Here is a 14,933-nt window from a genome sequence, read left to right on the forward strand (position 1 = left end):
AATATGAACTTGATTGAACAAAGCATGCATGCATTGTATAACATAATGTCCTAGGGTTGTCATCTGATGAAGATCATCAAAGGTTAGTGCTGCATTTAGCTGTGGTTTTGTTTTTTGTGACATTATATGCTAGCTTGAAAAATGGGTGTCTGATTATTTCTGGCTGGGTACTCTGCTGACATAATGTAATGTTTTGCTTTCGCTGTAAAGCCTTTTTGAAATCGGACAGTGTGGTTAGATTAACGAGAGTCTTGTCTTTAAAATGCTGTAAAATAGTCATATGTTTGAAAAATTGAAGTTTTCTGATTTTAGAGGAGTTTGTATTTCGCGCCACGCCCATCATTGGATATTGGAGCAGGTGTTCCGCTAGCGGAACGTCTAGATGTAAGAGGTTAATATTGCCTGTTAACATGAAATTGTGTCACTTCTCTTGCGTTCATTGCACGCAGAGTCAGGGTATATACACAACACTTTGGGCCGCCTGGCTCGTTGCGAACTAATTTGCCAGAATTTTACGTAATTATGACATAACATTGAAAGTTGTGCAATGTAACAGCAATATTTAGACTTAGGGATGCCACCCGTTAGATAAAATACGGAACGGTTCCGTATTTCACTGAAAGAAAAAACATTTCGTTTTCGAGATGATAGTTTCCGGATTTGACCATATTAATGACCTAAGGCTCGTATTTCTGTGTGTTTATTATATTATAATTAAGTCTATGATTTGATAGAGCAGTCTGACTGAGCGGTGGTAGGCAGCAACAGGCTCGTAAGCATTCATTCAAACAGCATTTTCATGCGTTTTGCCAGCAGCTCTTCACAATGCTTCAAGCATTGCGCTGTTTATGACTTCAAGCCTATCAACTCCCAAGATTAGGCTGGTGTAACCGATGTGAAATGGCTAGCTAGTAAGCGGGGTGCGTGCTAATAGTGTTTCAAACGTCACTCGCTCTGAGACTTGGAGTAGTTGTTCCCCTTGCTCTGCATGGGTAACGCTGCTTCGAGGGTGGCTGTTGTCGATGTGTTCCTGGTTTGAGCCCAGGTAGGAGCGAGGAGAGGGACGGAAGCTATACTGTTACACTGGCAATGCTAAAGTGCCTATAAGAACATCCAATAGTCAAAGGTATATGAAATACAAATCGTATAGAGAGAAATAGTCCTATAATTCCTACAATCTAAAACTTCTTACCTGGGAATATTGAAGACTCATGTTAAAAGGAACCACCAGCTTTCATATGTTCCCATGTTCTGAGCAAGGCACTTAAATGTTAGCTTTCTTACATGGCACATATTGCACTTTTACTTTCTTCTCCAACACTTTGTTTTTGCATTATTTAAACCAAATTGAACATGTTTCATTATTAATTTGAGGCTAAATTGATTTTATTGATGTATTATATTAAGTTAAAATAAGTTCATTCAGTATTGTTGTAATTGTCATTATATATATAAAAAAATAAAAAGTAAAACAATGTTTCCGATTAATCGGTATCGGCTTTTTTGGTCATCCAATAATCGGTATCAGCGTAGAAAAATCAAAATCGGTCGACCTCTAGTGCACACGTGTATGTGTCTCACCTGTTCTATGAGTTTGACCATGCTGACAGACTCCCCCTGGTGGAAGGTGACAGAACAGGCCAGGGTGTTGAGTTGACCAGACAGACTGAGGGGAGACAGACCCTCCACCTCCCCGTTCAGCCCTGCTCCTGTAGCGTAACCAAACGTCTCCCACGAACACCGCGACGGGTACAGGGGGTCCAGGGCGATGCTGGGGGAAGGACAGGAGGAGTTGTTATTTATCTTTGTTCATGAGGAACAGTGTGTGACTTCAAAATGTAATTAAGGCCTGAAGCAGTCGTGTTATGTGGTTGTAAGTGAATGTATGGTCGCACATCATAGACTATTTATAGATGAACTAGGCAACAGCTGCTGTGTTTGTGACATGCGTTTGTTTTACGTGTACCTGAGGTCACTCTGTAGGAAGAGGCAGCTATTGCGGAAGTTGGCAGAGCTCCCCAGGCAGCAGGTCACCTCTCTGTTCTCCTGCATGATCTTTATCATCTCACACATGGCTACACACACACACAAAGATTTAGAACACACACACGTACACTGAGCAAAAATATTAATGCAACAATTTCTAAGATTTTACTGAGTTACAGTTCATATACGGGAATCAGTCAACTGAAATAAATTCATAAGGCCCTGATCTATGGATTTCACATGACTGGGAATACAGAAGGTAGGGTTGTGGATCAGAAAACCAGTCAGTATTTCGTGTGACCGCCATTTGCCTCATGCGTCGCATAGAGATGATCAGGCTGTTGATTGTGGCCTGTGGAATTTATCCCACTCCTCTTTAAGGGCTGTGCAAAGTTGCTGGATTTTGGCGGGAACTGGAACGCGGTCGTACACGTCAATCCAGAGTATCCCAAACATGCTCAATGGGTGACATGTCTGGTGAGCATGCAGGCTATGGAAGAACTGGGATACTTTCACATTCCAGGAATTGTGTACAGATCCTTGCGACATGGGTCCGTGCATTATCATGCTGAAACATGAGATGATGGCGGCGGATGAATGGCACGACAATGGGCCTCAGGATCTCATCATGGTATCTCTGCGCATTCAAATTGCCATTAGTAAAATGCAATTGTGTTCGCCTGCCCATACCATAACCCCACCGCCACCATGGGGCACTCTGTTCACAACATTGACATCAGCAAACTGCTCGCCCACAAGTCGTCATACACGTGGTCTGCGGTTGTGAGGCCAGTTGGACATATTGCCAAATTCTCTAAAACAATTTTGAGGCGGCTTATGGTAGATAAATGAACATTCAATTCTCTGGCAACAGCTCTGGTGGACATTCCTGCAGTCAGCATGCCAAGTGCATGCTCCCTTAAAACTTGAGACATCTGTGGCATTGTGTTGTGTGACAAAACTGCACATTTTAGAGTGGCCTTTTATTTTCCCCTGCACAAGGTGCACCCGTGTAATGATCATGATGTTTAATCAGCTTCTTGATATGCCACACCTGTCAGGTGGATATATTATCTTGGCAAAGGAGACATGCTCACTAACAGGGATGTAAACAAATTTGTGCAAAGATTTGGAGAGAAATAAGCTTTTTGTGCATATGGAACATTTCGGGGATCTTTTATTTCAGCTCATGAAACATGGGTCCAACATTTTACATGCTGCATTTATATTTTTGTTCAGTGTAGCTGTAACAAGCATAGCTACATTGCAAATCTTGAGATAAAATGAACTTATATACTGTGATCAATTGATTTGTATATTAAAAACATAGGAATGTCTCTGTACCAAATACTAAGCATAGTGTAAAGAAGAAAAGGCTGATTAATGTACGTGAAGTGAACTGTAATATGTTCTGACTCACTCTCTGGGGTACAGTCGGTGAAGAGAGGCACCAACAGAGGCACGTTGTCAATGTTCTTCAGGTGAGGACGAACCTGGTGGATACCACGAGGTAGCTTAGCCTGGAGGAAGAGACAGATGGAAAGAAGGGTTAGCAAGAAACAGGTGTAAGTCACAGTTGAGAAGAGAAAACAAGAAGAAAAGAAAAGAGAGAAGGAAAGACAAACAGTATTTGTCCTGTACTCTGTTGCAGTCCTCCAGGAAGCTGGGAACATCAGCGGTCTCCTCCTCTGGTAACAACGGCCCCTCTGCCTCATCTCTGGAGTCTTGGTGCAGGTCATCATGTAGGGAGTCCTGGCCTGGGCTGTTGGGGGGACCGTCACAGGGACTGTCCCTGTTTGGGGTCAGAGAGATGTGACAGTTCCACCCTGTCTCCAGGCCCATCTTCTCTGCAAACACCTTACACATACACAGGAGAAACAGACAGGTAGATTGTCATCATCATCACCACCACAAACATCTCAGAAAACACCTAACACACCATACAGCACCACACACATCTCAGAAAACACCTAACACACCACCACACCACCATCACAAACATCTCAGAAAACACCTAACACACCACCACCATCACAAACATCTCAGTAAACACCTAACACACCACCATCACAAACATCTCAGAAAACACCTAACACACCACACAGCACCACAAACATCTCAGAAAACACCTAACACACCACCATCACAAACATCTCAGAAAACACCTAACACACCACACAGCACCACAAACATCTCAGAAAACACCTAACACACCACCACACCACCATCACAAACATCTCAGAAAACACACCACACAGCACCACAAACATCTCAGAAAACACCTAACACACCACCACCACAAACATCTCAGAAAACACCTAACACACTATGAAAACACCCACCTTGCTGCGTAGTTCGTCCTCCATAGAGAAGTAGACGAAGCGTATGCAGGCGGTGACCAGAGCGTCTATGAGCCTGACCGTGTCCAGACGAGCCTGGAACTGGGATGACACCATTCCCATGAAGATCTGACCACTCAGAGCCTGAACACAGTCCTCCTTCTCCACACCTTCTCCTATACCCTCTATGGAGAGATGTAAGTGGAGAAAGAAAGGAGGGGGACAAGACATGAAAATAAATAAGCAAAAGTCACACAGGTACAACACAAAACACATATTGTAAGTGTAGCTGAATCATCTTCTCTTCCCACCCTCTCCTCTCTTACCATCAGAGCTCCAGGAGTTCCTGCGGGAGCCGTATTTGATAGGGGTGGTGGAGGGCAGTTCTACCCCAGAGAAGAGGTTGGGTCCGGGGGCTAGCTCCACACATTTCCCATTGAGCTGGTTGGACAGGGACACCTGCATGGGCTTGTAGGCAAAGGCAGAGCAGTAGCCCGACAGACAGGCACGTTGGTAGAAGTCCAGAACTTTCTTCCTGTAGGGGGGTAGCCATATAAAGAGTTAATAATGCATGAAGGCTTTTATGTTTATTGTGGTATAGTGTGATAAGCAGAATTCAATATAATTCCAATGCAAGAACCCCCCCAAAATTGTGCTCCCTCGCTGATTTCAACTGCCCCCTTAGCTATGTTATCCTGGCGCCGGGTCTGCTCATTAGGTTATTATAAGGCTGTGATAAGACTACATAAGGCAGTTATAAGCTTGTCATCAGGCTGCTATAAGGCTGTTCTGACCTGTCGGAGCCAGAGAGGGGATAGATGTCAGATCCGTCCCAGACGTCAGTGCAGGCCTCCAGGATGAGGTCAGCCGAGCCGTGAGACAACATCTGGACGTTATCTAGGGGTGAGAGGTCAGGGGTCACAGAGGTGCAACAAAACAATTCCAAGAAAGAGGTCAAGGCTAAAGAAGAGGAGGGTAAGAGATGGAGAGAGCGAGTGTGAAACCAGAGAGATGGAGTGAAAGGGAGCGAGAGGGAAGAAAGACAAAGAATAAAAGAGCTATAGAGAAAGAAAACGCAAGCTATTCTCACTGGAAGAGGAGTCTCTGATGAAGAGGGAGATGAGGTGGCTGATGGGAGGTTGTCTCTTGGTGAAGTTGTGTAGGCGTCGAGGGACAGACTCCTTGGCCTTCTCCCCACAGGGCAGCTGGTACAGAGCTAGGTGGTTCTCCTGTTTGAACAGCTCTCTCGCCCCGGGAGTGAACCCTGAGAAACACACAGGAAGAAAAAAAGTGGAAGGGGTCAGTGTGTGTGTATGCATGCGTACGTGCGAGTGTGTTTATGTGCGTGTGCGTCTCTTCCCCTCCTTCCCCTCACCTATAAGCCTGGACAGCTCACACAGTCCCCAGGGCACGTGGACGGGCAGCACGGCCCCGTGGCTCTCCTGCAGCGCCAGGTTACTGAGGTGGTCGGAGAAGCGGCAGAGCTGCTGGGTGACGCTGGCGTTGCACAGGTTGAGCAGGATGTTGAGGCCCAGGGGCTTGAGGCTGGGCAGGTGGCACTGCCAGCCCTGCTCGTCGAACTGGATACTCACCGGGTTCTGCTGGTCCTGAGACAGACTCAGCATCTCCAGGTGGTAGTCACACACGTAGTCCTCCGCGTCGTCGTCACAGCAACCCACCATGTCCTGAGAGAGGGGTGGCGAGAGAGAGGGAGGGGAAAAAGGAGGGGAACGAATGCTGTGTAGTAAGATAGTGATGACAAGAGATTGATATACAGGACACGTGTGTGTGTGTGTGTGTGTGTGTGTGTGTGTGTGTGTGCACGCTCGCCTTACCTGTTCAGGGCCCTGGTCCCCTCCCTCGGTGTTGTGGCTGAAGCTGACATTAGATCCTGAGGGGTGTTTGGTGCGTGTCTCCTGCGCCTGCCGCCGAGAATGAACTGTGTCCTCGGAACGGCCAGTGTCATGTGAAGTCTCACTGGGCTCATGCCCGTCCCCCATCCCATCCATCACTGGCATACACAGCAGAGCCTCCCCCTCCTGGGTCTGACAGACAGGATGAACAGCCAAATCAGACATCACTCTTTCAATCACTGAAAAGATTCTAGCAACTATCAAAACGTGTCTCAGTCACTACCTCAGATGCTTAAAAGGAACTAGATCATGGTCTCACGTCAGATAACGCGACGGTCGTGTCGCGTTAGAACGACGCCATCTGACGGAAGACAATGGAAACTAGATACTAAAAAAGAGAGCAATACTATCATCATTGACGTTCTATATTCTATTACTACAAACGTTTAAAATGTCACTTACAGGAACTCGTAGACAATAAGAGCCCTTATAAGTAACCGAACAATACATCTGATTTTAGTATGCAAGAACAGGAGAAGATGAAGAGCAATTGATGGAAAAAGTAGGAATTTACAGACCTATACCCCCCCACCCCAAATACACACCTTCTCGTCTACTCAAACACAAACACGCACCTCGTCACGGTCATCGTCGGTCTCCATGCGGCAGAAGGAGTTGACAGACAGGTCGTCTCGCAGGTCTTGCTGACTGTCGTTGTGAGGCGGCTCCACGCGACCACTGAAGAACAACACGGTCTCTGGACTGGGGTTAGGCCAGGATAATACACCCTGTTTGTCCACACAACACAACACCTGGCGAGAGAGAAAGAGAACATAGAGTTATACCAGTGTTAATTTCGACGACGAAAATATTCGTCAAACACCTACATTACAGTGGCAATTGACAGGACAATAACAGACTAAATAGTCCTCAACTGGCAGCTTCATTAAATAGTACCCGCAAAACACCAGTCTCAACGTCAACAGTGAAGAGGCGACTCCGGGATGCTGGCCTTCTAGGCAGAGTTCCACTGTCGGTGTCTGTGTTCTTTTGCCCATCTTAATCTTTTATTTTTATTGGCCAGTCTGAGATATGGCTTTTTCTTTGCAACTCTGCCTAGAAGGCCAGCATCCCGGAGTCGCCTCTTCACTGTTGATGTTGAGACTGGTGTTTTGCGGGTACTATTTAATGAAGTCCAGCAAGCACCAGGACCGTCTCCTAAAGTTGATTCAGCTGTGGGATCGGGGCACCACCAGTACAGAGCTAGCTCAGGAATGGCAGCAGGCAGGTGTGAGTGCATCTGCACGCACAGTGAGGCAAAGACTTTTGGAGGATGGCCTGGTGTCAAGAAGGGCAGCAAAGAAGCCACTTCTCTCCAGGGAAAAACAATGGACAGACTGATATTCTGCAAAAGGTACAGGGATTGGACTGCTGAGAACTGGGGTAAAGTCCTTTTCTCTGATGAATCCCCTTTCTGATTGTTTGGGGCATCCTGAAAAAAAGCTTGTCCGGAGAAGACAAGGTGAGCGCGACCATCAGTCCTGTGTCATGCCAACAGTAAAGCATCCTGAGACCATTCATGTGTGGGGTTGCTTCTCTGCCAAGGGAGTGGGCTCACTCACAATTTTGCCTAAGAACACAGCCATGAATATAGAATGGTACCAACACATCCTCCGAGAGCAACTTCTCCCAACCATCCAGGAACAGTTTGGTGACGAACAATGCCTTTTTCCAGCATGATGGAGCACCTTGCCATAAGGCAAAAGTGATAACTAAGTGGCTCGGGGAACAAAACATCGATATTTTGGGTCCATGGCCAGGAAACTCCCCAGACCATAATCCCATTGAGAACTTGTGGTCAATCCTCAAGAAGTGGGTGGACAAACAAAAACCCACAAATTCTGACAAACTCCAAGCATTGATTATGCAAGAATGGGCTGCCATCAGTCAGGATGTGGCCCAGAAATTAATTGACAGCATGCTAGGGCGGATTGCAGAGGTCTTGAAAAAGAAGGGTCAACACTGCAACACTGTCTTATTCCATTTGTGTCTCCCCTTCTCATAGGCCTATTATATGGACAATGTCGTTTTTATTGATCCATTTGTCAGTGTCAGCAGAGTAGACTACCCTGTAATTTATCATATTTATAAAAAAAGAGTTTGCTAATGTCTAATATTAGGAGAGTTAACATTTTAAGAGGTTAAGTCCCCATATTTGGGAACCCTGTTTGATTTTTTAAATTCAATTTAGTCTGGTATGAGAACAGTAGCCCCTATCTGCAAAAGCAGTGTGTCTGCGGAAAGCTGAGTATCTTGGTTATTGATCGGTGCCTTCAAATCTTTTGCGTGACTTACTACCATATATGGGCATACAAATTTATAAGAGCAGGCCGAGCCGATGACCTCATTTCAAGATGGCTGCTACCTACATTCCAGTTAACGTTGTGAAGCATAAACAAAATACGTCGATACACACCAAGAGCCGGGACTCCACAGATCATGAGGATATCTTAATTGTCTGCCTGTGACCTACCGTTAGTGATCACCAGCCCCTTGAGTCAAAATGTTTATTTTATACAACGTTTAGGCTACTAATTTGGAGAAGCTTAGTTACCGTGACTAGACGGTCCCAAGGAATTTGACTGCAGTCATGACTCGTGACCACAGGTGTGGCGGTAATACGGTCACAGCCCTAGCCACTACTTACGACAGAACTTCGATTATAACATAGCTACAGCATGTCAAGGAGCAGGGCTCCAGACTGTGACTATTTAGTAGCATTTTGTGACCTTTTGACTTGGCTGTACGAGTAAAACTAATTTATTTAGTCTCATCAGTGCAATCTGAACATTCATTATAATGGTCACCTCACTCAAACGTTTCAAAACTTGATTTGGTCAAACAGTAAAGTGCATTATCTTCATGACTCCGTAATTAAAGTGTCTGCCCAGCCCCTGGGCCTGTTTCGCTGGGACCTGCTGCTGTGATGAGCAAGCCACCCCCGAGAGATAAAAAAGGCTTGTGATTGTATAACATTTCATTATCCATTTGTGGCAAATACATAGCTTTGGAAGCAACTGTTGTTCTCAGCTTTCTGTGGGTATAATTTTCATTTGTCCTATCTTAATAGTGAGCTCAATAGCAACTATTTTACAACCAAAATATTTGATATGGCTTTAAGATCATAGCGTACGAAATGCGCATCAGCCATTGCAAGTGCATAGGGTAGCATGAACTGCAACGTTTTTTGGGTGGGGAATTAGCCCCCAAATAATTTTGGATTAGGTTGTATATCAAAACATACTGGATTATGCTGTTTGGACATGTTAGATGAAAAAATACTTACTGAAAAGCATACCATCGCAGTAGTCTATTACATAGTCAAAAGCACAATGAATTACTTTATTGAGGTGATTACACATTTTTTATATTGTGTGACACCACAGGAAAGAATTGGTGCGACCAAATCATGGGCTGAAAAAGTTTGTGGCAACAGTGCCACCAAGAGAAAATGTTAGTTTGAAGCCCTGTCAAGGGGTGTGATTTTCTTTTATCAGCTGCAGAGTAATGTGTTCTTCTGCCAATTTGGCTGTTGGGAAGAGAATCATGCAATAGGATGTATATCTTTTTACCTTTTTTTCTCCCCAATTTCATCATATCCAATTGGATGTCTTGTCCCATCACTGCAACTCCCGTACGGACTCGGGAGAGGCGAAGGTTGTGCATCCTCTGAAACACAACCCCGTCAAGCCGCGCTGCTTCTTGACACAATGCACGCTTAACCCGGAAGCCAGGCGCACCAATGTGTCGGAGGAAACGCTGTACACCTGGCGACCGTGTCAGCGTGCATGCGCCCGGCCCGCCACAGGAGTCGCTAGAGCGCGATGGGACATTTTTATTATGGTTTTTTGAAGCTAGCTAGCTAACGAAGAACAACAAAGAATATCTAGTTAACAGAAGAAAAGAAAGAGAAAATCAGGACAGAAGAAAAAGGATATCAAAGTGAAACAGTTCTCTAAAGACACAAGAGACAATAATACAAGAAACAACACTTCTGTAGCTTGTCAACTATGTGTCTGTCTATCCCTGTTCTCTCCCCTCTGCACAGGCCATACAAACGCTTCACACTGCGTGGCCGCTGCCACTCTAACCTGGTGGTCCCAGCGCGCACGACCCACGTGGAGTTCCAGGTCTCCGGCAGCCTCTGGAACTGCCGGTCTGCAGACAACAAGGCTGAGTTCATCTCAGCCTATGCTACCCTCCAGTCCCTAGACTTCCTGGCGCTGACGGAAACATGGATTACCACAGATAACACTGCTACTCCTACTGCTCTCTCTTCGTCTGCCCACGTGTTCTCGCATACCCCTAGAGCATCGAGCCAGCGGGGTGGTGGCACTGGAATCCTCATCTCTCCCAAGTGGACATTCTCTCTTTCTCCCCTGACCCATCTGTCTATCTCCTCATTTGAATTCCATGCTGTCACAGTTACCAGCCCTTTCAAGCTTAACATCCTTATCATTTATCGCCCTCCAGGTTCCCTTGGAGAGTTCATCAATGAGCTTGACGCCTTGATAAGTTCCTTTCCTGAGGATGGCTCACCTCTCACAGTTCTGGGTGACTTTAACCTCCCCACGTCTACCTTTGACTCATTCCTCTCTGCCTCCTTCTTTCCACTCCTCTCCTCTTTTGACCTCACCCTCTCACCTTCCCCCCCTACTCACAAGGCAGGCAATACGCTTGACCTCATCTTTACTAGATGCTGTTCTTCCACTAATCTCATTGCAACTCCCCTCCAAATCTCCGACCACTACCTTGTATCCTTTTCCCTCTTGCTCTCATCCAACACTTCTCACTCTGCCCCTACTCGGATGGTATTGCGCCGTCCCAACCTTCGCTCTCTCTCTCCCGCTACTCTCTCCTCTTCCATCCTATCATCTCTTCCCTCTGCTCAAACCTTCTCCAACCTATCTCCTGATTCTGCCTCCTCAACCCTCCTCTCCTCCCTTTCTTCATCCTTTGATTTTCTCTGTCCCCTATCCTCCAGGCCGGCTCGGTCCTCCCCTCCTGCTCCGTGGCTCGACGACTCCCTACGAGCTCACAGAACAGGGCTCCGGGCAGCCGAGCGGAAATGGAGGAAAACTCGCCTTCCTGCGGACCTGGCATCCTTTCACTCCCTCCTCTCTACATTCTCCTCTTCTGTCTCTGCTGCTAAAGCCACTTTCTACCACTCTAAATTCCAAGCATCTGCCTCTAACCCTAGGAAGCTCTTTGCTACCTTCTCCTCCCTCCTGAATCCTCCTCCCCCCCCCCCCCCTCCTCCCTCTCTGCGGATGACTTCGTCAACCATTTTGAAAAGAAGGTTGACGATATCCGATCCTCGTTTGCTAAGTCAAACGACACCGCTGGTCCTGCTCACACTGCCCTACCCTGTGCTTTGACCTCTTTCTCCCCTCTCTCTCCAGATGAAATCTCGCGTCTTGTGACGGCCGGCCGCCCAACAACCTGCCCACTTGACCCTATCCCCTCCTCTCTTCTCCAGACCATTTCCGGAGACCTTCTCCCCTTCCTCACCTCGCTCATCAACTCATCCTTGACCGCTGGCTACGTCCCTTCCGTCTTCAAGAGAGCGAGAGTTGCACCCCTTCTGAAAAAACCTACACTCGATCCCTCCGATGTCAACAACTACAGACCAGTATCCCTTCTTTCTTTTCTCTCCAAAACTCTTGAACGTGCCGTCCTTGGCCAGCTCTCCTGCTATCTCTCTCAGAATGACCTTCTTGATCCTAATCAGTCAGGTTTCAAGACTGGGCATTCAACTGAGACTGCTCTTCTCTGTGTCACGGAGGCTCTCCGCACTGCTAAAGCTAACTCTCTCTCCTCTGCTCTCATCCTTCTAGACCTATCTGCTGCCTTTGATACTGTGAACCATCAGATCCTCCTCTCCACCCTCTCCGAGTTGGGCATCTCCGGCGCGGCCCACGCTTGGATTGCGTCCTACCTGACAGGTCGCTCCTACCAGGTGGCGTGGCGAGAATCTGTCTCCGCACCATTCGCTCTCACCACTGGTGTCCTCCAGGGCTCTGTTCTAGGCCCTCTCCTATTCTCGCTATACACCAAGTCACTTGGCTCTGTCATATCCTCGCATGGTCTCTCCTATCATTGCTATGCAGACGACACACAATTAATCTTCTCCTTTCCCCCTTCTGATAACCAGGCGGCGAATCGCATCTCTGCATGTCTGTCAGACATATCAGTGTGGATGACGGATCACCACCTCAAGCTGAACCTCGGCAAGACGGAGCTGCTCTTCCTCCCGGGGAAGGACTGCCCGTTCCATGATCTCGCCATCACGGTTGACAACTCCCTTGTGTCCTCCTCCCAGAGTGCTAAGAACCTTGGCGTGATCCTGGACAACACCCTGTCGTTCTCCACTAACATCAAGGCGGTGACCCGATCCTGTAGGTTCATGCTCTACAACATTCGCAGAGTATGACCCTGCCTCACACAGGAAGCGGCGCAGGTCCTAATCCAGGCACTTGTCATCTCCCGTCTGGATTACTGCAACTCGCTGTTGGCTGGGCTCCCTGCCTGTGCCATTAAACCCCTACAACTCATCCAGAACGCCGCAGCCCGTCTGGTGTTCAACCTTCCCAAGTTCTCTCACGTCACCCCGCTCCTCCGCTCTCTCCACTGGCTTCCAGTTGAAGCTCGCATCCGCTACAAGACCATGGTGATTGCCTACGGAGCTGTGAAGGGAACGGCACCTCCATACCTTCAGGCTCTGATCAGGCCCTACACCCAAACAAGGGCACTGCGTTCATCCACCTCTGGCCTGCTGGCCCCCCTACCTCTGAGGAAGCACAGTTCCCGCTCAGCCCAGTCAAAACTGTTCGCTGCTCTGGCACCCCAATGGTGGAACAAGCTCCCTCACGACGCCAGGACAGCGGAGTCAATCACCACCTTCCGGAGACACCTGAAACCCCACCTCTTTAAGGAATACCTAGGATAGGATAAAGTAATCCTTCTAACCCCCCCCCCCCCTTAAAAGATTTAGATGCACTATTGTAAAGTGGTTCTTCCACTGGATATCATAAGGTGAATGCACCAATTTGTAAGTCGCTCTGGATAAGAGCGTCTGCTAAATGACTTAAATGTAAATAATATACCATGATTGTCAACACAACACCGGAGAGAGAGAGAGAGAGAGAGAGGGTCACACGCACACATACAAACTCGTACTTACGGTGACAGAGCCGAGTGTGTGTAGCAGGCTGGAGGTGTAGCAGAGAGTCTGGGATTCTCCCTTCAGCACGCCCACCAGGTGTCTCCACACACACCGCAGCATCTCCTGCACACACACAGTTACGCTACATCACATTTACACCCACTACTGAAAAAAAATGATAAACAAGTCATAGTTGACCAAATGTAACGTTTGTCAGACATTATAAGAACGCAAATCTGGTCTAATGTTGAAAGGAGTGCACAACCCTCAACATTGCTTGTGTAGATCGCAATCCGAAATGAATGGTGAAGATTAACGCAGTAAGAATGTCATTACATTCCTCAATCAAAAACCTGCGGAAATTCCAAAGACTATGAACGCTATTGACATATTGAACTCCATAATGTCTTCAAAAAAGTCAGTCAAGACTTGCTGCTAAGACGATTGAGTAGAGCTGCTACCATAGTATGGGAGGACAGACTGCAGAATTACAGACTGCAGGGTTAGATGAAGCACATTAAATAGCCTTTATGCTTGGTTGCAGTCAGTAGCATCTATTCTAGTAGCTATATACTAGTGGCAAAGTGGGAAAATAAATTATCTCAAGAACACCTCAAACTTTCCCAAAAGATTTGGAACCTCAATGCGAGTAAACACAGCATTGGTAGACGCCCTTTAGATGTCTTGAGTCTGACCTAACACTCTCAGATGCTTCCTTTCCTTAACTCCTTTCCTTATGAAATCATATTGCTCCCACCAATTAGGTCCTTTTCAGATTAGTGTTCATCAAGTAAGGCACTTGAGGAAAGGAGGGTGTTTTGAGAGTAAAAAGGAGACAGCTAGTGGGGCTGATTTTCCCATCATGCATTACAAGCAGGCGGGCAAAGTCGGCAGTCACAGGCTCAGGGTAGGGGCCAATCCAGAACCAAGCTCAAGCCCTTCCCCTTATAGCGGGGAGGGGGCTGGGGGTTAGTTCATGACTGGGCCAATACGTCAGTAGCGCAGCAGGGGCTGGTGGGGACTGGGGTTCGTGGGTGTCGAAGCGTTACGTGATCAGGTGAAGAAATGGTATGAGGACAAATTACCAAAACAAGATTAGTCAAACGTGCCCTCCCATCAGGGACGATCTGATTGGCTGACAAATAGAACTGATAGAAAGATATCGTCATGCCAGATGAAGAAAAATCAACAAAATATGAGAAACACATAAATACATGAGAATACATGAGTACTAAACTCAAACAACAAAAGAAAATACGTGAGGGTGTGAGCTGCGTACAGGGTTTCATGGTGGGCGGTGCAGGGGCGAGAGCGGGCAGCGTGAGGACAGGGGGAGGACGAGGGAGCAGGAGTTGAGAGTTTATACCTGGGACGACACCGCTTCAGTGTAGCTGCTTAGAGTGTCCTCAGAGAACTTAGCAAGCTGGGGTGAGAGAAGAGGCTAGTTAAACCACACAGGAGCCTCTCTGTCTCTCACATGGCACGCGAGTGTGTGTGAGTGTGTGTGTGTGTGTGTGTGTGTGTGTGTGT

The 14,933-nt window shown here is 47.1% G+C and overlaps 1 protein-coding gene across 4 annotated transcripts in view; it reads right to left on the reverse strand.

Annotated features, from left to right (window-relative positions):
* LOC106589451 (transmembrane protein 94) overlaps positions 1-14,933 on the reverse strand; it is a 46,773-nt gene that overhangs the window by 14,702 nt on the left and 17,138 nt on the right. For 3 of the 4 annotated variants that reach the window (XM_014179450.3, XM_014179451.3, XM_014179452.3), the window contains exons 11-23: positions 14,770-14,826; positions 13,422-13,526; positions 6,814-6,990; positions 6,161-6,370; positions 5,701-6,010; positions 5,416-5,589; positions 5,120-5,222; positions 4,652-4,860; positions 4,329-4,510; positions 3,628-3,843; positions 3,407-3,506; positions 1,967-2,075; positions 1,582-1,771 (exon numbers count right to left, since the gene is read on the reverse strand). In XM_014179450.3, coding sequence (XP_014034925.1) covers positions 1,582-1,771; positions 1,967-2,075; positions 3,407-3,506; positions 3,628-3,843; positions 4,329-4,510; positions 4,652-4,860; positions 5,120-5,222; positions 5,416-5,589; positions 5,701-6,010; positions 6,161-6,370; positions 6,814-6,990; positions 13,422-13,526; positions 14,770-14,826 — 2,142 coding nt within the window. The remainder of the gene's footprint in view (positions 1-1,581; positions 1,772-1,966; positions 2,076-3,406; positions 3,507-3,627; positions 3,844-4,328; positions 4,511-4,651; positions 4,861-5,119; positions 5,223-5,415; positions 5,590-5,700; positions 6,011-6,160; positions 6,371-6,813; positions 6,991-13,421; positions 13,527-14,769; positions 14,827-14,933) is intronic. The other variant, XM_082970473.1, reaches the window with a different exon arrangement.

This window comes from Salmo salar, chromosome 28 (genome assembly GCF_965601325.2).
Source record: "Salmo salar chromosome 28, fSalSal1, whole genome shotgun sequence".
Lineage (NCBI taxonomy): Eukaryota > Metazoa > Chordata > Actinopteri > Salmoniformes > Salmonidae > Salmo > Salmo salar.